The following is a 23508-nucleotide window of genomic DNA, read 5'->3' as shown; positions in this document are numbered from 1 at the left end:
GTTTTATGTCTCATGGCATGACTACCCTGGCTAATAATGAATGGTGCAGAAATTAGAAATGCATCCCAAACTGCCATTTAAAGGCTGGACATGAGGGGAGTAACCAATGAGGTGGCTCAGCATGAGGATTCTGCCCAAGAGAGGTGCTCCATATTGGATGACGATTCACTGAGCCCATTGAAGGCTGACCTCAGGGACTGAGAACACGGAGGAGTAGCCTCCTGCAGGAGGAGCCGTAGCTGTAGAGGAAAGTAGAGGTGGACAACAGGTGGAATCCAGACTGGGGATTTGGGAATGGCAAGAGGAATGGGCCATGTACATCCTGACTGGCATCCTAGTTCATCAGGAGGCCTGACCATGTAACTGGGAAGTGCTTTCCTGGGCATCTTCCCTTTCTGTGTGTCTTCACAATAAACACCCTGGAACAGCCCGGGAATGATTATGGCCAAGACATCCTGGGAGCCACCCTGAATTCTGGACAGCTGAAAGACGGGGCATGGGGCAGCGGGACTGTGTTCCTCACTGAGCCCAATTCTTCTGCCCTCAGGTAGAGACCCAGTCAAGCCAAGGGGAGGCCCTGGTGGCCCCATGGCTAGCTGACCCCATGCCAAGTGCAGTGGGGGAGGATGGGGAGATGTCAAGTGCTGAGTATGGATGAAGGGCAGAGGTTAGGCTAGGTTCGTGCAGTCTGGGAACGGACAAAAGTAGAATGAGGCTAGATTTCAGGTTGCAAAGCAGAGGGTGTTAAAACTGAAGCCATCAAGGCAGGTTGGGGCCTGAGCGGGACTGGCCTTGTAACGGAGTATAGATTTCATCCCACTGGGAATTCACTGAAAAGTTGAAGCAGGGGTGGATTATGATCTCTTTCATTTTTATTAAGCTGTCTTTCAAATCTAAATACAGATTTGAGAATAGCGAACTCTGTGGCTGACAGTCGCAGCCCTGGAGTGTTTCTGAGTTGTCTGATACGGTGGCCGCTGGCTGTTGCTGAGCATATGAACTGAGCCAGTCTGAACTGACATATGCTATTAGGGTCAAATACACACCAGATTCTGAAGACTTAATATGAATTAAAGGCTGTAAAATATCTTTATCGATAACTTTTGTATTGATTACATGTTGAAATGGTAATATGGGTATTTTGGGTTAAATAAAATATATTGTTATTGTCATATATACATACTTAAAATTAATTTGACCTCTTTTTAAGAAATGGCTGCTAGGAGTTTTAAATGACATAAGTGGCTTGCATTACATTTCTTCTGGACAGGGCTGGTAAAGAATGTTCGAGGAAGGGGTCTTAGGAAAGAAGTCTGGGGAACATCAGTGTTGAAATGATAGAGGGAGAGGAGCTGCTTTTGGAATTGTTTGGTTTGGAAACCCTTGAGTTTAACTGAAACAAAATAAAAAGCTGTTTAGAGAATGCAGGATTTTTTCTCGAACTCAGGGTCAGAACATATATCCAGGTCCAAGGAGGACCTGGGACCTGGAATCCATTAAGAGTCAATGTGAATAGAGGGGTGCCTGGGTGGCTTAGTCGGTTAGCATCTGCCTTCGGTTCAGGTCATGATCTTGGGGTCCTGGGATTGAGCTCCACGTAGGGCTCCCTACTCAGTGGGGCGTCTGCTTCTCCCTCTTCCTCTCCTCCCTGCTCTTGCTCGCTCTCTCTCTGTCAAATAAAAAAAATAAAATCTTAGAAAAAAAGAATTGTGATAGTCTCACCGAGTCTTTTTTTTTTTTTAAGATTTTATGTATATATTTGACAGAGAAAGAGCACACAAGCAGGGAGGAGGGGCAGAGGGAGAGAGAGAAGCAGACCCTCCCACCACTGTTGAGCAGGGAGTCTGATGTGGGGCTTGATTCCAGGACCCTGGAATCATGACCTGAGCCAAAGGCAGACGCTTAACCTACTGAGCCACCCAGGCACCCCTCACTGAGTCTTTTCATCTGGGACCCTGTGTCTCTTGGTATCCTTTTCTCTGTGCATTTGCTTTTTTCTTTCTCTTCAAACGGCTTTCTCTGATCTACTTACATCTGGCTGGCCCACCGTCATGCTAACTTGCCTTCCCAGGACAAGGGCCAAGGGATGGACCAGAACCTCCATAACTCAGATCCCCAGCCCAAGAAGGAACACATTATGAATGATGGGATCAGGAGGGCCATCGGGTCCAGTCAGCCATGACCAGAGGTCATAGAATTGTTCAGTTAGCAGGTTCTGAGGATGTTGACCCTTGAGGAAGGGTGGGGGCAGAACAGGCCAAGCAGTATTTGGTAGCATTTACAGGAAGCCCTCAAGGAGACTCTGAAGGAGAAGCCACAGTATGGGAGGGACCTGCCTGCACAGAGCACCTCAGAAACCAGGGAAAGAGGGCACAGCCAAAAGGATCTGAGTCTGTTGCAAGGCCAAGTGACAAGCAGGATGAAAATGACCAGTGGGTTCAGCACTGGGGGTGCTGAGTACCATCTGCGACAGCCCTCAGGGAAGCGGGGGAGTGCAGTCTGAAGAGGTACAAGGTTCCAAGGTGCAAGCCAGGGAGAGACACAGCTCTTGTACAAAGTTTAGCTGAGAAGGGGAGGAAGACAGTGTAGCCCCTAGTGGGAGATATGGCCCCAAGGAAGGCTGGTGGGTTTGGTTGGTTTTTATTAAGATAGGAGAGGCTGGAGCTTATTTGATTGGTGATGAGAAAGAGCCAGGAGAGAGTGAATGGGTGGAGCCCTGTGGGGGAAAGCAGAGGCTGCCTTCCCAAGGGGCTGGATGCAGAGTCCCAGTGAGAGACTGACTCTCTGCCGGGATTGGAAGGAACTTGGGGAACATGGGGTGCCATTGGCAGCCTTTGGCTTTGACTGAAGTTTTCTTGCTTAAATGGGACACAGAGCTATCCAGTGGCATGGGCCTGGGATGTAGATCAGAGACCTGGGGGAGCCACTGGATTGGGACCAGAGAGGCCCAGGGTTCTGTCTGCAGTTGCTCTGGGCTTGTTCTGACCTCTGTTCACACACACTGGGACATGTATGTGCCCACAGGGTATTTCCAACCATAAGACTTGCTATGGACTATATTGCATCCTCCCCTAAATTTATATGTTGGTGCTCTAACTTCCAGTGTGATGGTCATTGGAGGTAGGGCCTTTGGAAGGTAACTGGGCATAGAGGAGGTCATGAGGGTGAGGTGTCATGTGGAATTAGTTTTCTCAGAAGAAGAGACAGCAGAAACCTTGCTTCTCTCTTGCTCTTCCCACCAAGTGAGGACACAATGAGAAGGTGGCCATCTGCAAGGCAGGAAGAGGGCTCCTACTAGGAACTGAGTCTGCTAGCATCTTGATCTTGAATTTCCCACGTCCAGAACTGGGAGGAAGAAATGTTTGTTGTTTAAGTGATCCACTTGTGGTATGTTGTGGTTGCAGCCTGAGCAGGCTTGGTGTATATGCACCTAGGGCACTCACACATGTGCACACAGGTTCACATCAGCCCAGCTTGTATGTACCTGTGTGCCCACACCTGCGTGTTACACACAGCACTGGTGGATGGATTTGCAGTGCACATGTCTGCATGGTGGCCTGTCCCCATCTCTGTGCCACCCCCATTCCTGAGCATTATGGCTTGAGTTCATTGTCATTTATTGAACCCTCCCATTGAAGAAAAGGGTGGGGAGCAAGAAGGAGAAGCTGTCTTTGTTAGGACTGAGTCAAGGAGTCCAGGGGGAACCCCTGGGGAAGGAGGGTGGGACAAAGGCGGCCAGTGGGGAAGGGCTATGGCAAGGCCTGGGCTGAGGGATGAAGAGGACAAGGGTAAGGTATAGAAAGGCCTATGGTGGAACCTTTGAACTGGAGCATGGACCTGCTCAGCGGCCCCCAAGGTGCCCTCAGAGCCCAGAGGCAGGCGAGGACCTGGCTAGGATTTGTTTCTGGAGGGCAGAGAAAGGGGGCTCTGTTGCCCTCAGCAGGGGTCCGGGCCTGGTCCACAAGGATGCAGAGGGATCCTCTGGGATGCTTCTTTTGCTTCTGGTTCCTGCTTTGGTTTCTTCGTCTGCCAGGACCTAGGGAAAGAGATCTCAGGAAAAGTCCTGGGTCTGGACCTACTTCCCCAGTGAGGAGTTCCAGAGGGACCAGAGGCAAGGGACTGACCAGGTCTCTATGTCTTCGATAGTCTCTGGCAAGGGCCGATTGAGGGTCTCAGGCAGGAACAGGGTGGCACTGCCTCCAAGGAGGGTGATGGTCCCAAATAAAATATTAGGGATGAAGGGCTGAAAGTCTGCTGTGATTTTCACCAGTGGGGCCGCCATGCTTCCTACACGAGTCCACAAGTTGCTTATGCCCATACCTGTTTGCCTTGGGAGAGTCCAGAGCAGGGGTTGGCAGCCTGTGTATGATTCTTAAAGGGCAGCTCTGGGACCCCTGGGCAGGAGCAGGAGGATGCCACAATCCCACCTGACCCTGCATCCTTTGGCTGGGCCGGCCCCGAGTCCAGCACCTACCGGATGACGGTGGGGTATAGCTCGCTCGTGTAGAGGAAGAGGCAGCTGAAGGAGCTGGACAGGCAGCCCTTCCCAAACACAGCCAGGGCTGTCCTCAGGGTTGGCAAATCTGCAGAGGGAAGAAAATGCGATGGACCTTGGGCTCAGGAGCACCTGAGTGTTCTCACTCCTTAGCGGACTCTGTCTCCCTTTTTGCTTTGGCTGCTGGAAAGCTCAGATCTAAATTTAAAGCTGAGTAATAGTCCCTCTGCTATTTCTAGTGATTTGCAGGCTGTCCTGCTGCAGTTGTGTTTTTCCCTGGCTCTGGTTCCCTACTCTCATATTTTGTTGTATATATGCTTGTCCTAAAATAGCTCAACTTCCTTTGGAAGGATACGGGTATATCAACACACAAGCATCTATATAAAAGTGGCTTTTCCAAGGTCATGGTAGAGTAGGTTGTGGGGTCTTCCCTGAGCACTTAGCTCTGTGTTTTTCTCACACCAGCTTTTCTGTAGCCATGTCACCAGGCCATGCCCAATCCCTGAGCAATCCAATCCCACTAGCCAGACACCACCATACTTTGCCCAGTCTGAGTCAGATCTGGAAAGGAGCTTTGATATCATTTAGCCAACTGAGTTATTTTCTAGATGGGCGATATGAGCCCCAGAGAGCCCAGGGACCTGCTCAAGGTAACACAGATAATTAGGGGCACAGGCAGCAGAATTGGGGTCCCAGCCTGTGGTAACCTGTGATGTCCACGGAAGCATCGGGCCTCTTTCAGAGGGTTCTGGCCTAGCCCTGGCTTCTCACCCGAGGGCACAAAGATGAGAGCCAAGATGGACCCTCCTGCCAGGAGGAGAGCACAGGACTGGGTGATGTGTCGGCCCAGATGGTTTATAGAGAGGACGGCGATGAACTTGGCCGGAATGTCGACCCCACCAAAGATGAGCTGGAGGAAGTAAAGGTTCACTCCAAATTCTTCCACACCCATAGCCAAACTGTAGTAGGCAAGACCGGTGGAAAACCTGAGGGGAAGAGAGGGATTGATTGGCATCTGCAGCTGAACTGGTCTCTCCCCATACTGGTCAATGGTCACCAGGATGACGAACAGTTTCATTTCTTATCCCAACTGCAGCTAATTGGTAGGGGCTGCTGGAGAGTTGTTCTGAGCTCTTTGAGATTGTGTCTGGGCTCAGTGCTGGGATTCATTGGTTATGTCTGATGTGGGTATGGTCTAGGCTGTGGTGGCAAAGATGCCACATAATTGACTCCTGAGAATATCAGGACTGGCGGGACTCTGGGAGGCCAAAGGAGGTAGTAAATGATCTCTCTTGGTTGGGTAATAGTTTAACATCTAGAGTGGGAGAGGGGAGAGAGTCAAGCTGTGCATATGGGTTAGTTGCCTCCCCTTTCCCTCTCAAAACTGAGAGATGCCTTTTGAAGTCCCTGGACAAATTGGACCCTATTCATGTAGGGATAGAGGAGCGTCTCAGAACCTGGTTACAGAAAGGGCTATGTAGGAGCTGTAGAACGTCAGGCAGAAGAGAAGACTCAGGAGAAGCATGATTTCTGTCTTCCAGCTCTGAGGGCCAGCCTTGCTCTGTGGGATCCCCTAGGGCAGAACTGGACCAGTGGAGACAATGACAGAGAGGCATGGAATGGGGAAATTGCCATAGGGATGTGAGCTGTGATGGAGTCTGGAACATTTGCCTTGTGGGCAAGACCCAACATGGAAGCAGACCCTGATGGCCGGAGCCTAGTGTGTGGCGAGGACACAGAAGATTTATTTCCAGGATTGGGGTTGGGCTGGGGCAGCCCAGGGAGGAGATCTCTTGACTCCTCTTTGCAGATGCCCTAGGCCTTCCCCTTAGGTGAACCTGCCAGAAGCCTTGTTCATCACCCCTGTTTGGCAGAGGTGCTAGGGTGCGGGCAGGGAGGGGTGGGTGGTTACCAGGCCAGGGAAAGACAGAAGGTCACACGGCGCAGGTTGGGTGTCCGGAACAGGTCAGCGACACTATACTTGGCCTTGGCCAAGGAGATCTCCTTCTGCATGCTGAATTTGAGCTCCTTTCGGCAGAGGAGAGGAGTGTCATTAGTGATCAGCTGGTGGGCAGGAGGGAGGAGAGAGGGAGGTGCAGGCCTGGTGTCTCTGGAGGACTTTGCTTGGGGCATTGGCTATGATGTTGGCTTATGAGCAGGGAAGCAGAGGCAAGAGGAGGGCTCCTGCTCCAGACTATAATCCCTCTCTGCTCCTACCTCCATGCGCAGTTTCTCTCCTTCTTCCTTCTTGCCATTGAGGGTAGCCACCCGCCGGAGTATTTTCAGGGCCTTTGAGAATTTTCCAGACACGACCATCCAGCGTATGGACTCTGGTATCCACCTGGGTGCCAGAATCAAGTCACAGTGACTTGCACCCTGCCAGAACCTTGTTTGAGGGGCCGGAAGGACTGAGGGGTAGGAGGTCCAGAAACCCGAGCTGTTTTACTGCAGATTTCATGGAATTTAAACGGGGCCAAGCTTTGCACCTGGACTGCCTGCAGCCAGCACAAATTCTATCATTCTCTTCTTTCCCCTTCCAGAAGAGCTCTTCCTCTGCCCCCTACCTGGGCCACTTGTTATCCTTGGGTGTCTTCCTTAGCTAGGAGACTTGGGCCTCGGCCAAGGCAGGTGCATCCTGGGGAAGGGACGGCATGTTCGAGGCTAGACAGCTGGAGGATCCCGTACATTCACCTCCCCAGCCTTCCTTGGGCTGCATCCCAGGGTGAAGAAGGGGCAGGGCTGCAGCCCTGCGGCAGCTTGAGAAGGTGGCTTGGAGTAGGGATTGTGGCTTAGGGAATGGGTTTGAGGCAGAAGACCAGTTCTGCTAGAGTACAAGCACAGCATAAGGTCCTGGGATTGGTGAGTGGGCAGCCGATGTCACTTTCCCCACCTTTAGGCTATACTTTTGGGGTTGGTTCACCCTGAGCAGACCCCGAGTGTCATTAGGCTAAGAGGAGTAGAGGAGGTGGATGTGTGTGTGGGGGTGGTACAAAGGATTGATGTTTTAAAAAAGTCTGGTCTGAGTGGGGTCAGTTATGTCTGTGGCCTCCACCGGCATCCAGGACTTGACTCCAGGGAGGGCCTGGGGGAGTAGGCATTGATCATCTAGCCTCAAACCACAAGCCCAGCCGACAGTGACAGTGGTGGCCTCCTAGGTTCAAAGCTATCCTGCTGGCCTTGTGGTCTCATTTCTGCTTAGGCAAGGTCGACAGTGAGTTCCTCCCACACACCACAGCCAGGGCCTGGAATCTGACCTCCTCTCCCCGCAAATAGTAACAGATTCTTCTGATTAAGGAGCCTTCCTGCAGACCAGGCAAACATAACCCGGGTGATGGGCATTATTGTCTTCATTTTGCCTAGGAAGATCTTGAGGCTCAGAGTAGGTGAGGCTTGACCCAAGTCACAGGGGGAAGGGGCCTAAATTCTGGACCGTACCCTGTTGACCATCTGCCCTTACTTTGCCCTCAATACTCTCTGTTCTTTGTCTGCTCCCATCCCTGGCTGTGAACATTCCCTGGCTCTACCCTGGACCCTCCGACCACCTCTCTTTCCACAAGATTGTCCATCCCCCTCTAGATGATTCTATTCTCATTTTCAAATAAAGGCCCATCCCAGTTCTGTGTCTTTATGTGCAAACCTGGCACAGGGCAGGGGGTGGGGGTGGGTAGCTTCACTTATCTGAGCTTCCTTCCGTTCCCTCATCTGTAAAGTGAGACAATAATGCCTCCTTCATACAGAGATGCCATGAGGATTGGGATGACCTAGGTTGATGCCTAGGAAAGGGCCTTGCACATAGTAAGTGCTCAGTAAAGGGTCACTCTGAGTCGGTTAAATGTCCGACTCCTGGTCTCAGCTCAGATCTTGATCTCAGGGTCATGGATTCAAGCTCCACATTGGGCTCCATGCCCAGCATGGAGCCTGTTTAACAAACAAACAAACAAACAAACAAACAAACAAACCAACAAACAAAAAACAAATTATATTTTGGGGATTCAGGTCCTGTTTTCAACATGCCTTAGGTCTGAGGTGATGATAGTGAGCTCTTGACCTATTTGGGGTCTCTGACACACCAAGACACCTTGATTTTCCTAGATTCCCAGGCTTGGGTTTTCCATTCCTTTATATTTCAAATTTAGAAGTCACCAAACTCTGTGGATTTGTCTTTCAAAATGCCTCTCAGACTCGTTCCTGAGGTTCCTCTTACCTTCACAGACATGTCCCTTCTCTCTTTCATCCCCACCCACATGGGTCTGTCCTTGTGTCACAAACAAGCTTGATCAGGCCTTCCCGCAACACAGACACATTCAGAGGCATTCTCTGTCCCTCCACATGAAGTTGAGGCTCCTTGGCTTTCTGTGTTCTCTACAGTCTGGCCCCATACCCTGTATTTCAACTCAGCCCCTTCCTCCACTGACCGCCCCCCAGACACTTGCTCCTGCAGCATACCTTTGTGTATTAATTCCTCCTTTCTGGAATGCCCTTCCCGACTCTGGAACAGAGGTGTCCTGGGATAGAGTCAGCCAGCCTGGTCAGACATGGGCTCCCCCTGTTTGGCCCCAGCGGGCATAAGGAGGGAGATGAAGAGGAGAGGGCCACATACCAGGACAACAGGAAGAAGGCGAAGAAGGGAATGGACACGGTTAACTGTAGCCAGCGCCACTGGGGGATGGCATAGGCCAGGCCAGGCAGAAGGAACTGGCCAGCGGTATAGAAGTAACCCATTAAAGTTGACATGATGGCCCGCGTCTGGATGGACACGCATTCGACATCTGCAGGAGGAGCCCAAGGACCAGATTAAGATCGTGCTGGGCCCTGGGCAACCTTCCCATGAAGGAACACCCGCTCCTGCCCACCCCACAACAGCTACTTGATCTGACGCCGATCGTAAGGGCTCATTGCCCCCATACCAATGCTATGAATAAAACTCAAGAAGGTGGGACTCAAACTTAGGTCTCTCTGACTTCTAAGCCCACACTCTTTTTTTTTTTTAAAAGACTTAAAAAATTATTTTTAAGTAATCTCTATACCCAACATGGGGCTCGAACTCACAATCCTGAGATCGAGTCACATGATCTACCGACTCAGCCAGCCAGGTGCCCCCCACCCCTACTCAAACCCACGCTCTTGACTGCCTCACTAGAGGCAAACGACTTCCCTTGTTAGGCTTCAATGTCCGTGTCTATAAAATGAGGACAACAGTGTCACCTCCTTGTGTGTGTGGACTGAATGGGATCCTGTACCCGGTAGACCGTGAGGCCCGGGGTAGGGTCCTCCGTATTGATAGCTGCTGCTATTATGCTTCCTGTTGTTCTTACGCTCAGAGAGGGCCTCTGAGATCCTGAGAGGGGCAGCATCTTACGTGACCAAAGTCACAGGGAACCTGTGTTGGGCCAGGCCCTTGGTTTCGGGCTGGATGCCCCCCTTCCAACTCATCTTCCCACGCCCCCTCCCCCTGTGGCTCACTCAAGATCGCAGTGCTCAGGACAATCCCTGAGATGCTCCAGCCACACAGGAAGCGGAAGACCATGTAGACGGAGAGGCTGGGGCTGAAGGCTGCACTTGAGCCGCTGGCTGCCAACAGCAGGTAGCTACAGGTCAGGACGGGCTTGCGGCCAAACCTGGAACTCACAGGAGAGGAGAGACGGGGTTAGCCACGGTGAGCTAGCTGAGACAGTGACTCTGCAGGTCTCAGGGCAAAGAGTTGGACTCCCTACCTCCCAAAGGGGGTAGGCAGGGCATGTAAACTCCTTCTTTAGACAGAGCCTCACTGGTAATTGCTATGTTTTTTGACAGGTTTGCAGTTACAGGTTCAAGTTAATGAGTGATCACCTGCCCCCTGCTTAGTGGCCTGAGCAGAGGTCAAGGGACTTCCTTCCTATCCCCAAACAGTCCGTGCACCCCACCACCACTGCCACTGCCACATAGGCGCTACACTGCGTCTGAAAATCTTGAGGCTTTTCCCCAGGGTCTGAGGAGGTAGGAAGATTCCAGCTCAGAGCTTTGGGGCAGAGAGAGGGCTGTGCCCTGAAAGGGAAAGGGACTTGCCCAAGGCCGCATGGCAGGGACTGTGCCTCCTGCCTCCCCTGGCTCTCTGCTTCTTTGGGCATGCATGGGGGGGTCAGAGTGAGGTGGGATGTCCTCATAGATTGTGCCCCTGCTCCAGAGGCCCCAGGGTCTCACCTGTCCGACAGGTCTCCCAGCACGATCCCTCCGATCAGTGTGCCTGCCATGAAGAGAGACTGGGCCACCTCCTTCAGTTTGTTGGAGCTGCACACCAAGTCCCACTGCACAGGAGAAAGGCAGTGGCAGCCTGGCTCCATCTGGACCACCCTCCCAGCCATGCTCAGCCGGTGCCCCCCAGGGGCCGCCTTCCCCAGCACCGTCTCCTGACTTCCCTGAGCCTGGCCTCCTCCTCCCAAGGCCAGTTCTGCTTACAGCCAGACCCCGGGCTCCTCGGGTCTGCCTGTGGCTCTTTGGGTCCCTGACCCTGAGTGTGTACTGACAGTTCCTCTCCAGCATGTGTGGTCTGTCAGGAGCTTGCAGGATCTGCTTAGCTGTCACATTCAGGGGCTGCCTAGATCTCTCTTTCCTTTTTTTTTTTTTTTTTACATTTTTAAAATTAAAAAAATAAAATTTATTTATTTAAAATATTTTATTTATCTATTCATTAGAGACAGAGAGAGAGGCAGAGACACAGGCAGAAGGAGAAGCAGGCTTCTCGCAGGGAGCCTGATGTGGGACTCAATCCCAGGACCCTGGAATCACATCCTGAGCCGAAGGCAGACACTCAACCTCAACACTCAACCTCCTGAGCCTCCCAGGCATCCCTAAAAAATAAAATTTAAATTCAATTTGCCAACATATAGTATAACACCCAGTGCTCATCCCATCAAGTGCCCTCCTCAGTGCTCATCACCTAGTTACCCCATTGCCCCGCCACCATCCCTTCCACAACCCTTTGTTTGTTTCCCAGAGTTAGAAGTCTCTCGTGATTTGTCTCCCTCTCTAATTTTCCCCACCCAGTTCCCCTCCTTTCCCTTACAATCCCTTTCACTATTTCTTATATTCCTGGTATGAGTGAAACCATATGATGATTGTCCTTCTCCGATTGACTTATTTCACTCAGCATCATACCCTCCAGTTCCATCCACGTTGAAGCAAATGGTGGGTATTCGTCTTTCCTGATGACTGAGGAATACTCCGTTGTATACACAGACCACGTCTTCTTTATCCATTCATCTGTCAAAGGACATCGAGGCTCCTTCCACAGTTTGGCTATCGTGCACATTGCTGCTGTGGACATTGTCTCTCTCTCCTCCACGGGGAACACTGCTGCTCCATCCCACATCCCCTGTCTCTGTCTCTCAAATCTCTCCTCCTTGGGAATACCTTCCATCCACATTCACTTCATTTCTCCCTCCCCTTCAAAGCTGAATCTCTTGAATGAAAAGCTCTACTTGCTGTCACCCCGGCCTCATCTCCTGATCATTTCTCAATTCTGCACTGCCCCCACCCCCCCACCCCCCCTGGCACCACGCTGTTGACACTGTGCTCTCCAGAGCCCCCTATGAGGTCTTTTTCACTGAGCCCCCTGGAACCTTCTGTAATCTGACCTTCTGGCAGCCCTTGGCATTGCTGATGCTGACTCTCCCTCTGCCAGATCTTCCTCTCCCTATTTACCACTCCTCCTCTTCCTCCATGGGCTCCTTTCTCCCTAGGGCTCTTTATGGGTCTCCCTCTCTTTTATCCATTCTCCTGAGGAAACATCACCTGCTCCTATGGCTTCAATTTCTACTTTGTGAGGAAGACTCCAACCCATATTTTCAGCCCCACCTCTCTTCTGGCCCTGAGACCAGTTGAGTCAGTTGCATTCTGGAAAATTCTACTAGATGATGTCTCAGGGTCACCTCAGAGTCAACGAGACTTGTGCCCCACTCCTCACGGGGTCTCGATCTCAGTGGCTGGGAACCCCACCTTGCCTCATCCCTCTCCAGGGCACTATCAATCCATCTTCCAGTTTCTAACTTTTGAATATTTCTGGAATCTGGATTCTTCTCTTTCCACTGCTACTATCTTAGTGCAAGGTTAATAATAATGGCTGATTTCATGGAGGGCTACAGGGCACCCGGCACTGCTGTAAGGAACCACTTCCCAAGCTTTAACCTCTTCAGTCCCCACAACAACCCACAATGCTGGGGCATAACTATCATCATCGTCCCCATTCTACAGATAAGGAGACTGAGGCCCACTAATGATGACTGTGGAGATCTTCAGACAGGGCTCCCAGCCTTTGATTTCAGTACCTTCTATTCATGCTTCTTCTGCTAACCTGCATGACTTTCTAAAACACCACTCAGGTCAGGTTCCTGTCTTGCCTAAAGCACTCCCTGGCTTCTTCCTCCTGCCCTTTGGGTAAAGAGAAAGCTCTGTTGGCACAGATTTATAAAGCCCTCATGCTCTGGCCCCTGCCTACCTGTCTGGCCTAATCTCTGCTAATCCCCAACATACACCCTTTGTCCAGCTGTCTTGAACTACTTGTGTAATGAACTGGAGAATTTTATTCACTGAAAATGCCTCGCAAGAATGTTTTGGAAATGAAACAGTGTGGGGGAAGAACCATGCATCCCAGAGAGCTCTTTCCACTTTTCCTCTGCTGGAAGTGAGGGGGATGGAGTGGATGAAGACTCCAGGTCTTCCGGCTGTCTCCTGGTGGCCCAGAATGGCCAGTGAACCCAGTGGGCTCTTCTGGCTGAGAAGGGAGCCTGCATGGTATGTGTATGGTGATGCAGGAGGGTAAAGAGTGAAGGAGGAAGTGAGGGGGTGTGAGGAGGAGTATGCCAGAGGGTGTTTAGAGAGACTTCCGGTACTTTGTGGTATGCTGTGGGAAGCTCCTTTAGGAAAATCTAAAGACCTACTGTCCACCTAAATTCACTCACATCCTCCCCCCTTCCAAAATAAGCATACATTTCCCAGGTGACCCAGTAATAAGTGGGGCCACATAGTTCTTGACAATGGATTGTAAGTGGAAGAAATGCTTTTCTTTCCACCTCATTTTATTAAGAGAGAATCCATGGTCTGGACTTGAATGCTTTCTCCCTTCCTCTTGGTGGGAATGGTGACAACTAGAGCAACTCTGGAAGCCATGTATTAAATATGGCGAAGCTGCTGTCAATCTGGGTCCCTGAATAACCCTATGGATAAAACTGCCCATTGACCTGAAATTCCCACCTTAGATCTATTGCACGAGGAAGAGAACCACTTCTGTATCCTGCAAACCATTGAATTATTGTTGACTCTTTTATGGCAACATAGCCTATCCTGATAGGCCACAAGAAATTGCAAATGGAAATTTGATTCCCCCCCTCCCCCCCAACCTCTGTGTCACTTAGTGCTTTAAGAAATCATTCTGTTTGGATCATGAGAGGGTCAATGTCAGACCCATCTGTGTTAGTTTAAGGCTGTTGCCCTTCTCCACTGTCTGAGATCACATCTGCTGGGTCTTGGTTCATACCATGCTATTTGTGGTGAGGTACGCATTAGAATAACTGTCACAAGTCAGTTTCTACTTGAAAATTGAGCAATTTACAGGAAATATAATTCTTAGGATAGGCTTTCAGTCATGTTTAAAACATGCCCAAATCTTTATAGTGGCCAATAAGTTCCTGCAGAATCTGCTCCCAGATTTATCCCTGTTACCTTTCTGCTCTCATTTGCTACTACTATTTCCCCACATACTTCACTGTAGTTGGTCTTCTTGCTGTCTCTTAAACATGTCAGGCACCTCGGACTCTTGGCATATGGTGTTTTCTTGGCCTGGAAAGTTCTTTCCCTAGGTAGCTACTTGGCTTGCTCCTTCACCTCCTTCAGATCTTTGCTCAGACATTATCTTCTCAGTGAGAACTCCCTTGACCACTCTATTTAAAATTATAACTCCCAGAAGTCTACATTCCTCCACCCCACTTTCTTTTCTTTATAGCATTTGTACCATGAGACATATTATATAGTTCCTTTTTGTGTGTTTATTTCTCCTGCAAGGTTATCATCTTGATGAGGGGAGAGTGTTTAGTTTGTTTTGTTCACTACTATACTTCCATTGCTTAGAACAGTGCCTGCTACATAGTAGGCACTCATTAAATACGGTTTTTTTTTAAGATTTTATTTATTTATTTATTTGTGTGTGTGTGTGTGTGTGTGTGAGAGAGAGAGAGAGAGAGAGAGAGAGAGAGGCAGAGACACAGGCAGAAGGAGAAGCAGGTTCTATGCAGGGAGCCTGACGTGGGACTCGATCCCGGGTCTCCAGGATCATGCCCCGTGGCTGAAGGGGGCATTCCACAGAAAGAATAGAGAAATGGAAAACCTTCATGGTTAGGATATGCTGATGTCTAAATGAGAAGTCATAGGGTCTACATCCTAGATACTATGTGGAGGACAGTTTTGCTTTGCCAGAATGATTGTATGTCAGGATGGAGAGTGTCTAGGCTTATATGTAGGATCTATAACCACGTGTTAGAAAGGAGGACTGGAAAAACATCACAATCAGACTCGAAAAGCTTCCTTGGCAACGGTCTACTAGGGAAGGGTAAAATGAGGGTTTAAAGCTCAGAAGAAGGGCTTTGTGGTTAGAGCTTAAAAAAAATCTTGGATCTCAAATGTATACTCTTAGTTGTTCCCAGAGATTTCATGGCTAATACAAATCATAAGAGCTGATGATAAAAATGTGGCCAGGGTTGCCCTGCAGATCAACACAGATCCATGGGGCTCAGATCTTGGATGTGCAACTGCTATGGGTGAAATTGTGTCCCCTGAAAAGACAGGTTGAAGTCGTAACCCCTTAGCATGTGGTCTTATTTGAAAATAGCATTGTGGCAGATATAGTTAGTTAAGATGAGGTCATCCTGGGGTAGGTCTGGGCCCTTAACCCAATATGACTGGTGTTCTTGTCAGAAGAGAAGATACAGACACAGAGATAGAACATCATATGACAATGGAGGTAGAGACTGGAGTGATGCATGGATAAGCCAAGGAATGCCAAGGATCATGGACAACCCCCAGAAACTGGAAGAGGCAAGAAAGGGTTCCTCCTTAGAGCCTTGGGAGAGAGCATCGTTACATCTTAATTTTGGACTTATTGTTTCCAAAACTATGAGGTGATATGTTTCTGTTGGTTTAAGCCACCCTGCTTGTTGTACTTTGTTATGGAAATTCTAGGAAATAGATATACTGTGTGATTCCCGTATGTTTGGAGGAACTGTGGGCTTGGTAGGTGGTGATAGCAAGAGGATTGGGAATGGGAGAGTGTGGCCATGAGGGAACCAGAAATAGAATTGGAGAGATTTTTAAAGGCATCATGGAATTTGGGGTCGGGGAGTGGGGAGGGAAAGATACCTAGAGACATTTTAGGCATTCTTCTGTATGGTTAGCTGTACCGAACTCCTGAGTAGGCCTTGTTAAGAAAACCTATAGCTGAAGGCTTGATTAGTCTTAAAGGTGTTGAGAATGTGGTTTATGTTCCTTTGATTTTGACTCAATGCCCAGGCTGGGCCACATGGAGTCTGCAGTTTGAGTCGGTTACGCTATCGCTATCGTTAGATTCCGTGACAGCGTCAGGAATTCCTTTCTGCTTTTACACTTGTCATTGTGTCCCTCCCTGTTCTAGTCATGTTGCCAGTCTTTCAGGCCCTGGAGACAGAACAGGAAAGCTCAAGGCCCCGAGAGGAATCGCAGCGGTCCTGTGGGGAGGGCCTGTGTATTGAGGCCCACTCTGGCCTCGGGGAGCTGCAGGGTGGGTTTTTGGACTCTCAGACAGAGCAGGCACCCACAGGGCTGAGATTCAGTGCTGTGGGAGCGCTGGGCTACAGCTCCTCTCCAGGGAACCTAGAGCCCACAATCCATGCTCCCCACACTTTCCAGACTTGAAAGAAAGGCCTTTGTTTTCTCTTAATGTCCTAGTAAAGCTCTTTCTGAAAAATTCCAACCTTGTCTTTGCTGAACTCAGAGAAAGGAATGTGTGGTCGCCCCTGCCAGGAAAGCTTAGGGGATCAGGGCAGGGGTGTGGGGTGTGGTGGGGGGTGGGGAGACTCCCTCCACTCCGGCTGGACCCTAGATGTGCTCGCTCGCATCACCTGCATGGTCCTCCCAACTGAGCCTCCTTCGGAAGGAAGTCCCTTGTTATCCTGTTCTACAGATGAGAGGACTGAAGTGGAAAGGGGAGCCAACACCCCAGGTCACTGGCTGTGGGGGTGGAGCTGGGACCTGTGCTCAAGCTTGCAACTCCCATTCCCTCCTGTGAGAGGAGGGCTAGGTGGAAGCCCTGGAGTGTGGCCAAGCCACGGGCCCCCTCGAATCTCAGGACATGTCTGTTAACCATAATAGTGACAACAACAGCCACAGGGGCCGCTGACGTTAGCTGAATGTTCTGCAGGGGCCATGCACTGTGCTAATGCTGTCTTTGCATGGTTTCCTGTCATTAAGAAACCAGGACTTCTGGCCTCGTGACATTCCTAGTAAAGGGCAGAGTCAGGAAGTGAACTCTGTTGCTTGACCCTGGCTCATGATCACACATTGTCCTTCTAGGGGGTGGCCCCTTGCCTCCACTAACTAGGGTCACCTGGACCTCAGCTGGTTGCCAGATCCCACGCACCTTTATTACCACCCTCTGCACTGCAGCTGGCATATTCAGACCCTGCCTCCACTCTACAGACCCACCTCTAGGTGAGGCCCAGCCATTGTTTTACCTCTGCCACATGGGGACCTAAACCCTGCTCACCCCACCCCTAGCAGATGGAGCACAAATTTGCCACAGTTGGAGCCACAGACAGAAAAATCACTGTGCTGGTAACCAGTGCCTTGCTGGGTCTGGCCACTGACACTTTCCTGGCTGTTTAGGGGCCTCTTCCATGGGTTCTCACAGCTGAGAGTTCAGGGGCCCAGGCCTGATGAGCAGCTGACCCAGAAAAGGGTACCCTGAGGACTGGTGAAACCCTGCGTTTGTTGGAATGCAGATTCACATGGCCCCGAGTGCTAGAATGGTATCTGGGAACTTGACTGGCACAGATGTGAATTGATGCTTGACCAAGTACAAGACCTGCAACCTCTGTTCTTGGCAGGCTCCTGGGAACCTGAGGCTCACCCTGAAGAGGAAGCCACTTTCCAGCCGTCAGCAATGTCTGGATCCCTCCTTCCGGCATCTGACAGGGCAAGGCCTTCATTCAGCAGAATCTGAGCACTTTACTATGCACCTAGCCCAGTGATGAGAAAGATGGGATGGAGGCGCACCTGGGTGGTGGTCGGTTAAGCGCACGACTCTTGGTTTCTGGTCAGGTTGTGATCTCAGGATTGTGATCTCAGGGTCGTGATCTCAGGGTTATGAGATCAAGACCTGCATCAGGCTCTGTGCTCAGTGCAGAGTCTGCTTGAGATTCTCTCTCCTTCTCCCTCTGCTCCTCCTGTTCATGTTCTCTCTTTCTCTCAAAATAAATAAATGAATCTTTTATTTTATTTTAAAGATGGGTTAGAGAGACACCTTCCCTGTCCTGGAGGAAGTGCTGCCACCAGAGGACGTGGATCTGTGAACAACAGCCTCCAGTGGCCACAGCGTGCTCGTTCACACTGACTGTTTGTGGGTGAGGTTACACAGTCTTAAGGAGCCTGATGGCCTGGCTTTAACTCCTAGATCCATAATTTATGAAATGTGGTGCCATGGGCCAGGGTTTCCTCATCTGTACAAATGGGACAAGAAAGGTGCTAACCTCAGGGTTGTTGTGAGGATTGAATGAATTAATATGGGCCAAGTGCTTAGAGCCATCTGGCACAGGGCAAGTATGCAGTAAGTGGTAGCGATGATTGTTATGTCACTGCTTCTTGCACAGTTGTCTCTCTGGCTAGCTTCCAAGTGTTTAGAGGACATGGATGGTAGCTTTCATTCCTTCTCTCTGATTTCCCAGGGTCCAGCTGTACAGCAAGTCACCCATACATCTGGGAACTTCTTTATAGATACTGAGGCATCTTTGATTCTCCCCCCAGGTCCCATGGATTCTGACTCCTGAAAACTCTGGTGTCTATTCCCACTGTTCCTTCCAGTTATTATCTTTTCCCTGGATCCCTGTGGGAGCCTGCTAACTGGTCTCCCTGCCCTGGGACTAGAACTCTCCAAAGCCACTCTCTGTCCTGCAGAGTGACCATCCCTGGAGGCTGACCTGAACGCACCACTCCTACTCAACACCATTCAATGGCTCTCTGTTTTCTCAGAACAGAGGCAACACCCTGGCCTTAGCATCCAAGCCAGGTCCTCTTCTCCAGCCCCATGTCTGGTGGCCTCCATACCCCATGGCTTCGCCCCTCCAGCCTTCACCTGTCTCTTGAAATCCTGACTGTTTTGTTCTCATCCTGCTCCTGCACATTTGACTCCCCATGCGGTGGCTTTGGCCTGGGGCACACTTGCCCACTTCAACCTGTCTGCTTACTCTCTCCCTTGTCACACCCAGTGGAGTGTTGCTGATTCCAGCTGGCCTTCGTGGATCCCCCTCCAGGCTGGTTAGATGCTCCTACTCTGGGCTCCCAGAGCACTCTGAGTGTATAAAGCTCATATCCATTCATTCCACAAATACTTATTTCACAGAGTGCCTCCTCTGGGCCAGTCACTGTTCTAACTGCTGGGGATCCCTGCCTCAGGAAGCTGCCGGTGGTCCTGGAGGGGTGGCTCTGTCTCCAAATTAGAGGTGAGTTCCTGCAGGGCAGGCAGGGAGCCGGTGGACTTTGCCTCTGTGTCCTCAGTAGTATGCATGTGGTTGTTAGTAAATGTTTGTTTGATGCTTTTGGGGCACTGAGCTTGGCACTGGAGAGAAAAAGTAGCTATGACGGGGAGGAAATATAATCTAGGGGATATGAGAACAAGTGTAATAGTTAGGAGCATGACTCTGGGGCCAGGTACCTGAGTTCAGATCCCGAATCTGCCGCTTTATTAGTGGTGTGAACTTGAACAGGCTCCTTAACCTTCATGCTTCGATTCTCCCATCTGAAAACTGAGCTTATGATACCAACTACCTTATAGTGTTGTCAGCAAGGTTAAAATTGTTAATATTTATAAAGTGCTTAGAACAGTACATGGCACATAGTACATGCTTTATATAAGAATAAATATCTATTAAACACACGAAAAACAGGTATAGAGACTAGGAACGTAGATAATCTTGGATTCAAATCCTACCTCTGCCAGGTCCTAAGCATGTGTAATCCTGGGAAAGGCTCTATATGCCACCTCCTGGGATTCCAAGAGCCCTGCACGCAGCTTGTCTGGCACAGGACTGGCACAGGGTAAGCTCTTTGAAATATAGCTCTCCTAATGAGGCAAAAGCAACATACTGCCCTGAGGGACCCATGGGGCCTGAGGGGACAATGAAAACACTGGCCTCTGTTCCCTGCTTAGATGCCCTACCCTCCGGGAAGCCTCCTGGAATCCCATGGTTCCTCCCTTCCCTGCTTCCTCCTTTCAATGGCCAGAAGCCTGTATCCCTCTGTGCCTCTTGTGGGTGTTTGCTTTAATCCTAGTTCCTTTTTTTTTTTTTTTTTTTAAGATTTTATCCATTTATTTGAGGGAGAGAGAGTGAGAGCATGCAAGCAGGGGGTAGGGGCAAAAGGAGAAGTAGACTTCCTGCTGAGCAGGGAGACTGATGTGGGGGCTCCATCCCAGGACCCCAGGATCATGACCTGAGCCAAAGGCAGATGCTTCACTGACTAGCCACCCAGTGCCCCAAATCCCAGTTCTAAAACTGACCTGCTCTGTGATACTGGACTCTCACTTCCCTTCTCTGAGTTTTGGATGCATAAAAGGAGATAATATCACGGTGAGAATCACAATGTGTACAAAGCACCAAAATGTGCCTGGCAGTTTGCAGATCCTCCATAAATGCCCTTTCCTATTTCCTCTCCCTCCTCCTACCATGGTCCCCTGACTGGCCTGTCACAGTTTGTTCGAGGGTCACATTTGCCTCTGTCATTCCTGGGGATGGCAGGTGGAAGAATCAGAGAGTCAGCAAAGGGCTGAACGAATGGCAGGTAAACCCTTGAGTAACTCTGGGAGTTTTGGGGGTCTGCTCGGGCACTTTTCCACACACCTTGTACACTGTCTGATCCCTGCTCCGCACAGCCTCCCATCTTGGGACAGGATGGAATTTCCTTCTTTCTCCTTGTTGCCTGGCTAACTCCTTTTTTTTTTTTTAATTTTTAAAGATTTTATTTATTTGTTAGAGAAAGATTGAGAGTGAGTGAGCACACCAGCATGAGGAGGGAGAAGCAGACTCCTCGCTGAGCAGGGAGCAGGGATCCCATTACTCCAGGATCATGACCTGAGCCGATGGCAGATGCTAAATTGATGGAGCCACTCAGGTGCCCCCTGGCTAACTCCTGAAAGACATTCTTATCTCAGCCTGAGGGTCACTTCTTCGGGATGCATCCTCCCAGGCCTGCCCCGGACCCCTGTGCCCAGCCCTAAGGACTTTGACGTTGTAATTTTACATTTCTTTATGTGGTACTTTCATCAGTTAACGTTCCCTCACAGGGCTGTGGACCCTGTGGTGGCAGGGACAGAGCATTTTTGTATCCTTATCGCTTAGCACCATGCCTGGCACAGTGTTGAAGAAATGCTTGCAACTCTGTGAAGAAGTCTAACTTTCGGGTTTGTCTGCATCTGCACCAAGTCCTTCCTCTTGGCCTGTCTAGTGCCCTGCTCTCTAGTCCCAGTCCTCGAGAGACTAGAGCCCAGCCTGTCCCCCTGCCTGTCCCCCTGCCCCCGAGCATGGCAGGGTATGGGGGTGCGTCTGGGGGTGGAGGAAGAAGGGGTGTCTTTGGGCATACCTCAGTCACGATGGAGCTCGTGGTGCTGAGGTCATAGACCCAGCCATCCAGGCATGGCTCGGTGGCCCCCTGGGTGTCGTTGGGCAGGCTGGCATTGGGCAGATGTATGAAACGGAGGCACATCTCAGGCTTCCCATTCTGGTCCTTAGGAAGCACCCAGAGCCCCTCGGAGGCGTTGGGGGGTGGGTGGCAGTGGTGGGCAGGCGTGGTAGCTGTGAAGATCTGCAGCAGGTTGTGGTTGGCCAGGTTGAGGATTGGGAGGCCTAGCAAGACCAGGTTCAGGAACTGGAAGGGGCCATTGCTGCCCACACGGTCCATGAGCTCAGAGAAGGCCATGGCACTAGGCAGGATGAGCCAGAGCTGCAGGCAGGGCACCTGGCCAGGGAGAAGTAAGTAGGCATGTGGGTCCTGTGTGGGTGTTTGTGGATAGGTGTGGAAGCACAGTGGGATGGTGTGCCAGGTGTATGCGTGAGCACCAGTGTGTAGAACAGTGTGTGTATAAATGTGCACAGGTAGGGGCTTGGGTGCGTGTGTCCGTAGATTTACGCAGATACATGAAGACACAGCCAGTGGCATTTAGTGGCATGGGCCACAGGTGTGTTTGGATGTGTGTGCACAGGGGTGTGTCTACAGTGATGTGTATCTTGAGGCTGGAGTGTAAGGTGCAGCTGTGCGAGGTTGGGTATGTGCTGTGTGTGTGTGTGTGTGTGTGTGTGTGTGTCTGTGAGGATGCATGTGCTCAGAGAGGCTGGTCACACATGCCGCATGCATGGGGTGGTGCAGGCCCCACAGCTGGGACCAAGGGTCGTGGACATTGGCAACAGGGGCCGGATGGTGGGGGGAGGTGGGGAGGTCCCTGCTCCCCCTGAGCCAACACACAGTGTTAGCGGAGCCCAGCAGAGCCTGCTGCAAAGGTCTCCCCCAAGCCTGGAGTCTCCTGGCTTTTGGCTGTCCTCTGGGGCTGGGTCCCCCAGGCTGGGGCAGCAGAAAGGGCCCAGGCAGGTCCCAAAGCACATAAGGGACTTGGCCAGTTGCAGTAAGGAAGCAAGGCCTGACCTTGGGGGCTTCTCGGGGGCCTATTGGGGCTGGGGCTTGTGGGGGGCGTCCCCATTTCTCCTTACCTGGTAGTTGGGCCTGGCTCCCTCCGCTGGGGCTGGCGGTGGAATGTGGCTGAAGCCCTTTGACTGTCCCACAGTCTGGTCGCTGCTGTAGTTGGGGAGCTCAGCGCCAACAAGCTCTGCTTCTGCCTTCCCGGGGGGACTTATATAAGGCATAAGTTGTTTCCCAGGCTAATGTTTGACTTTCTTTTGAGAATTAATGGTGCTGGCAAGGGAGGGTGCTGGGGACCCACCGAGCTTGGCTTTCGTCAAAGAGCTGCCTCAGCAAAGGCTGGGGAGGTGGTGTGGCTGAGCCTAGCAGGGCTGCTGGCCACCCAGGGGTAGGTGGCCAAGGCAAGCTGGCCAGAGGGGGGTCAGGGAGGGGTCCGATCTGGGTCCTGAGGACCCAGGGTCTTCTTTGTGCACCTGGCATGTGGGCCACTGATAGGGGTGCTGCGCGGGCATCACTTCCCCTGCCTGCTGCCTCCTGAGAAGCAGCCTGGAGCCTCATCTCCCAGGAAATGGTAAGGCACGTCCAGCAGAAAATGTCACCAGGTCTGGCCCTGCAGGCTCCGGGCTTTCATCCGCCGGGCTCCTGGGCAGCCAGGGATCCCCTGCCTGAATCTCAGGCTCTGCAGAACAGCACCCTTCCACCCGCGCTCTCCATGGACAGGCTCCTCTTCTGATCAGTTGCTTCCCTTTGGGGACAAATCGTTGTCCCTAGTGTTTTGTTCTTTTCTCTGAATGATTTTAATTATAGAACAATGTTTTTCTTCCAGAAAACATAGGAAATACAAATAAGCCGAGCACAGCAAATCATCCAGCCTCACCTGAGAGCTAACCCTGTGTATGTTCTGATGTATGTTAGTCCAGACCTGTCCTCGTCAGGGACTATGGTCTAACCCCCATTTTTTGACAGCCAACAGAGGCTCGTTTAACCTCACAGCAGCCCTGTGGCTATTCTAAGCACTGTAAACTAGGAGAGTAAGGAACAGAGAGGTTAAGTCACTTGCTCACCGTCTCCCAGCCAGGAAATATCAGGGCAGCAGCAGTGGGGAGCCAACA

At 50.9% G+C, this 23508-nt stretch overlaps 1 protein-coding gene and 1 long non-coding RNA gene across 8 annotated transcripts in view; one reads left to right on the top strand and one right to left on the bottom strand.

Annotated features, from left to right (window-relative positions):
• The window catches only part of LOC102157191, an 81179-nt gene that overhangs the window by 52419 nt on the left and 5252 nt on the right, over nt 1-23508 (top strand). For 3 of the 6 annotated variants that reach the window (XR_005373664.1, XR_005373662.1, XR_005373660.1), the window contains exon 3: nt 19113-19212. The exons of 1 other annotated variant lie outside the window; for it this stretch is intronic. This is a non-coding gene — a long non-coding RNA (uncharacterized LOC102157191). Of the gene's footprint in view, nt 1-17601; nt 17811-19112; nt 19213-23508 lie in introns of all 6 variants that reach the window. 2 more of the 6 variants (XR_005373665.1, XR_005373663.1) reach the window with 1 other exon arrangement.
• SLC22A8 (solute carrier family 22 member 8) lies at nt 3594-22650 on the bottom strand. 2 transcript variants are annotated; one of them, XM_038564212.1, is made up of 11 exons: nt 22468-22638; nt 21347-21721; nt 10676-10779; nt 9959-10113; nt 9096-9264; nt 6713-6836; nt 6408-6523; nt 5267-5481; nt 4475-4583; nt 4125-4328; nt 3594-4036 (listed from the first exon to the last, which is right to left on the bottom strand). In XM_038564212.1, the coding sequence occupies exons 1-11, from the start codon at nt 22618-22620 to the stop codon at nt 3937-3939; spliced, it is 1824 nt and encodes a 607-aa protein (XP_038420140.1). In that variant the 5' UTR covers nt 22621-22638; the 3' UTR covers nt 3594-3936. The 2 variants fall into 2 exon arrangements, with proteins under 2 accessions (XP_038420140.1, XP_038420141.1); XM_038564213.1 differs by lacking the exon at nt 21347-21721 and having other exon boundaries at nt 22468-22650.

Source organism: Canis lupus, chromosome 18, assembly GCF_011100685.1.
Source record: "Canis lupus familiaris isolate Mischka breed German Shepherd chromosome 18, alternate assembly UU_Cfam_GSD_1.0, whole genome shotgun sequence".
In the NCBI taxonomy this organism is placed as follows: domain Eukaryota; kingdom Metazoa; phylum Chordata; class Mammalia; order Carnivora; family Canidae; genus Canis; species Canis lupus.
This window is presented reverse-complemented; position numbering and strand designations above follow the sequence as displayed.

Coding starts and splice junctions, on each gene's coding strand:
- SLC22A8 (XM_038564212.1), bottom strand. CDS start 22,620: ATGCCTTATATAAGTCCCCCCGGGAAGGCAGAAGCAGAGCTTGTTGGC. Junction 10,114..10,675: donor CTGGGAGACCTGTCGGACAG/GTGAGACCCTGG, acceptor TGTGAGTTCCAG/GTTTGGCCGCAAGCCCGTCC. Junction 6,837..9,095: donor GCCTTCTTCCTGTTGTCCTG/GTATGTGGCCCT, acceptor TCTGGCACCCAG/GTGGATACCAGAGTCCATAC.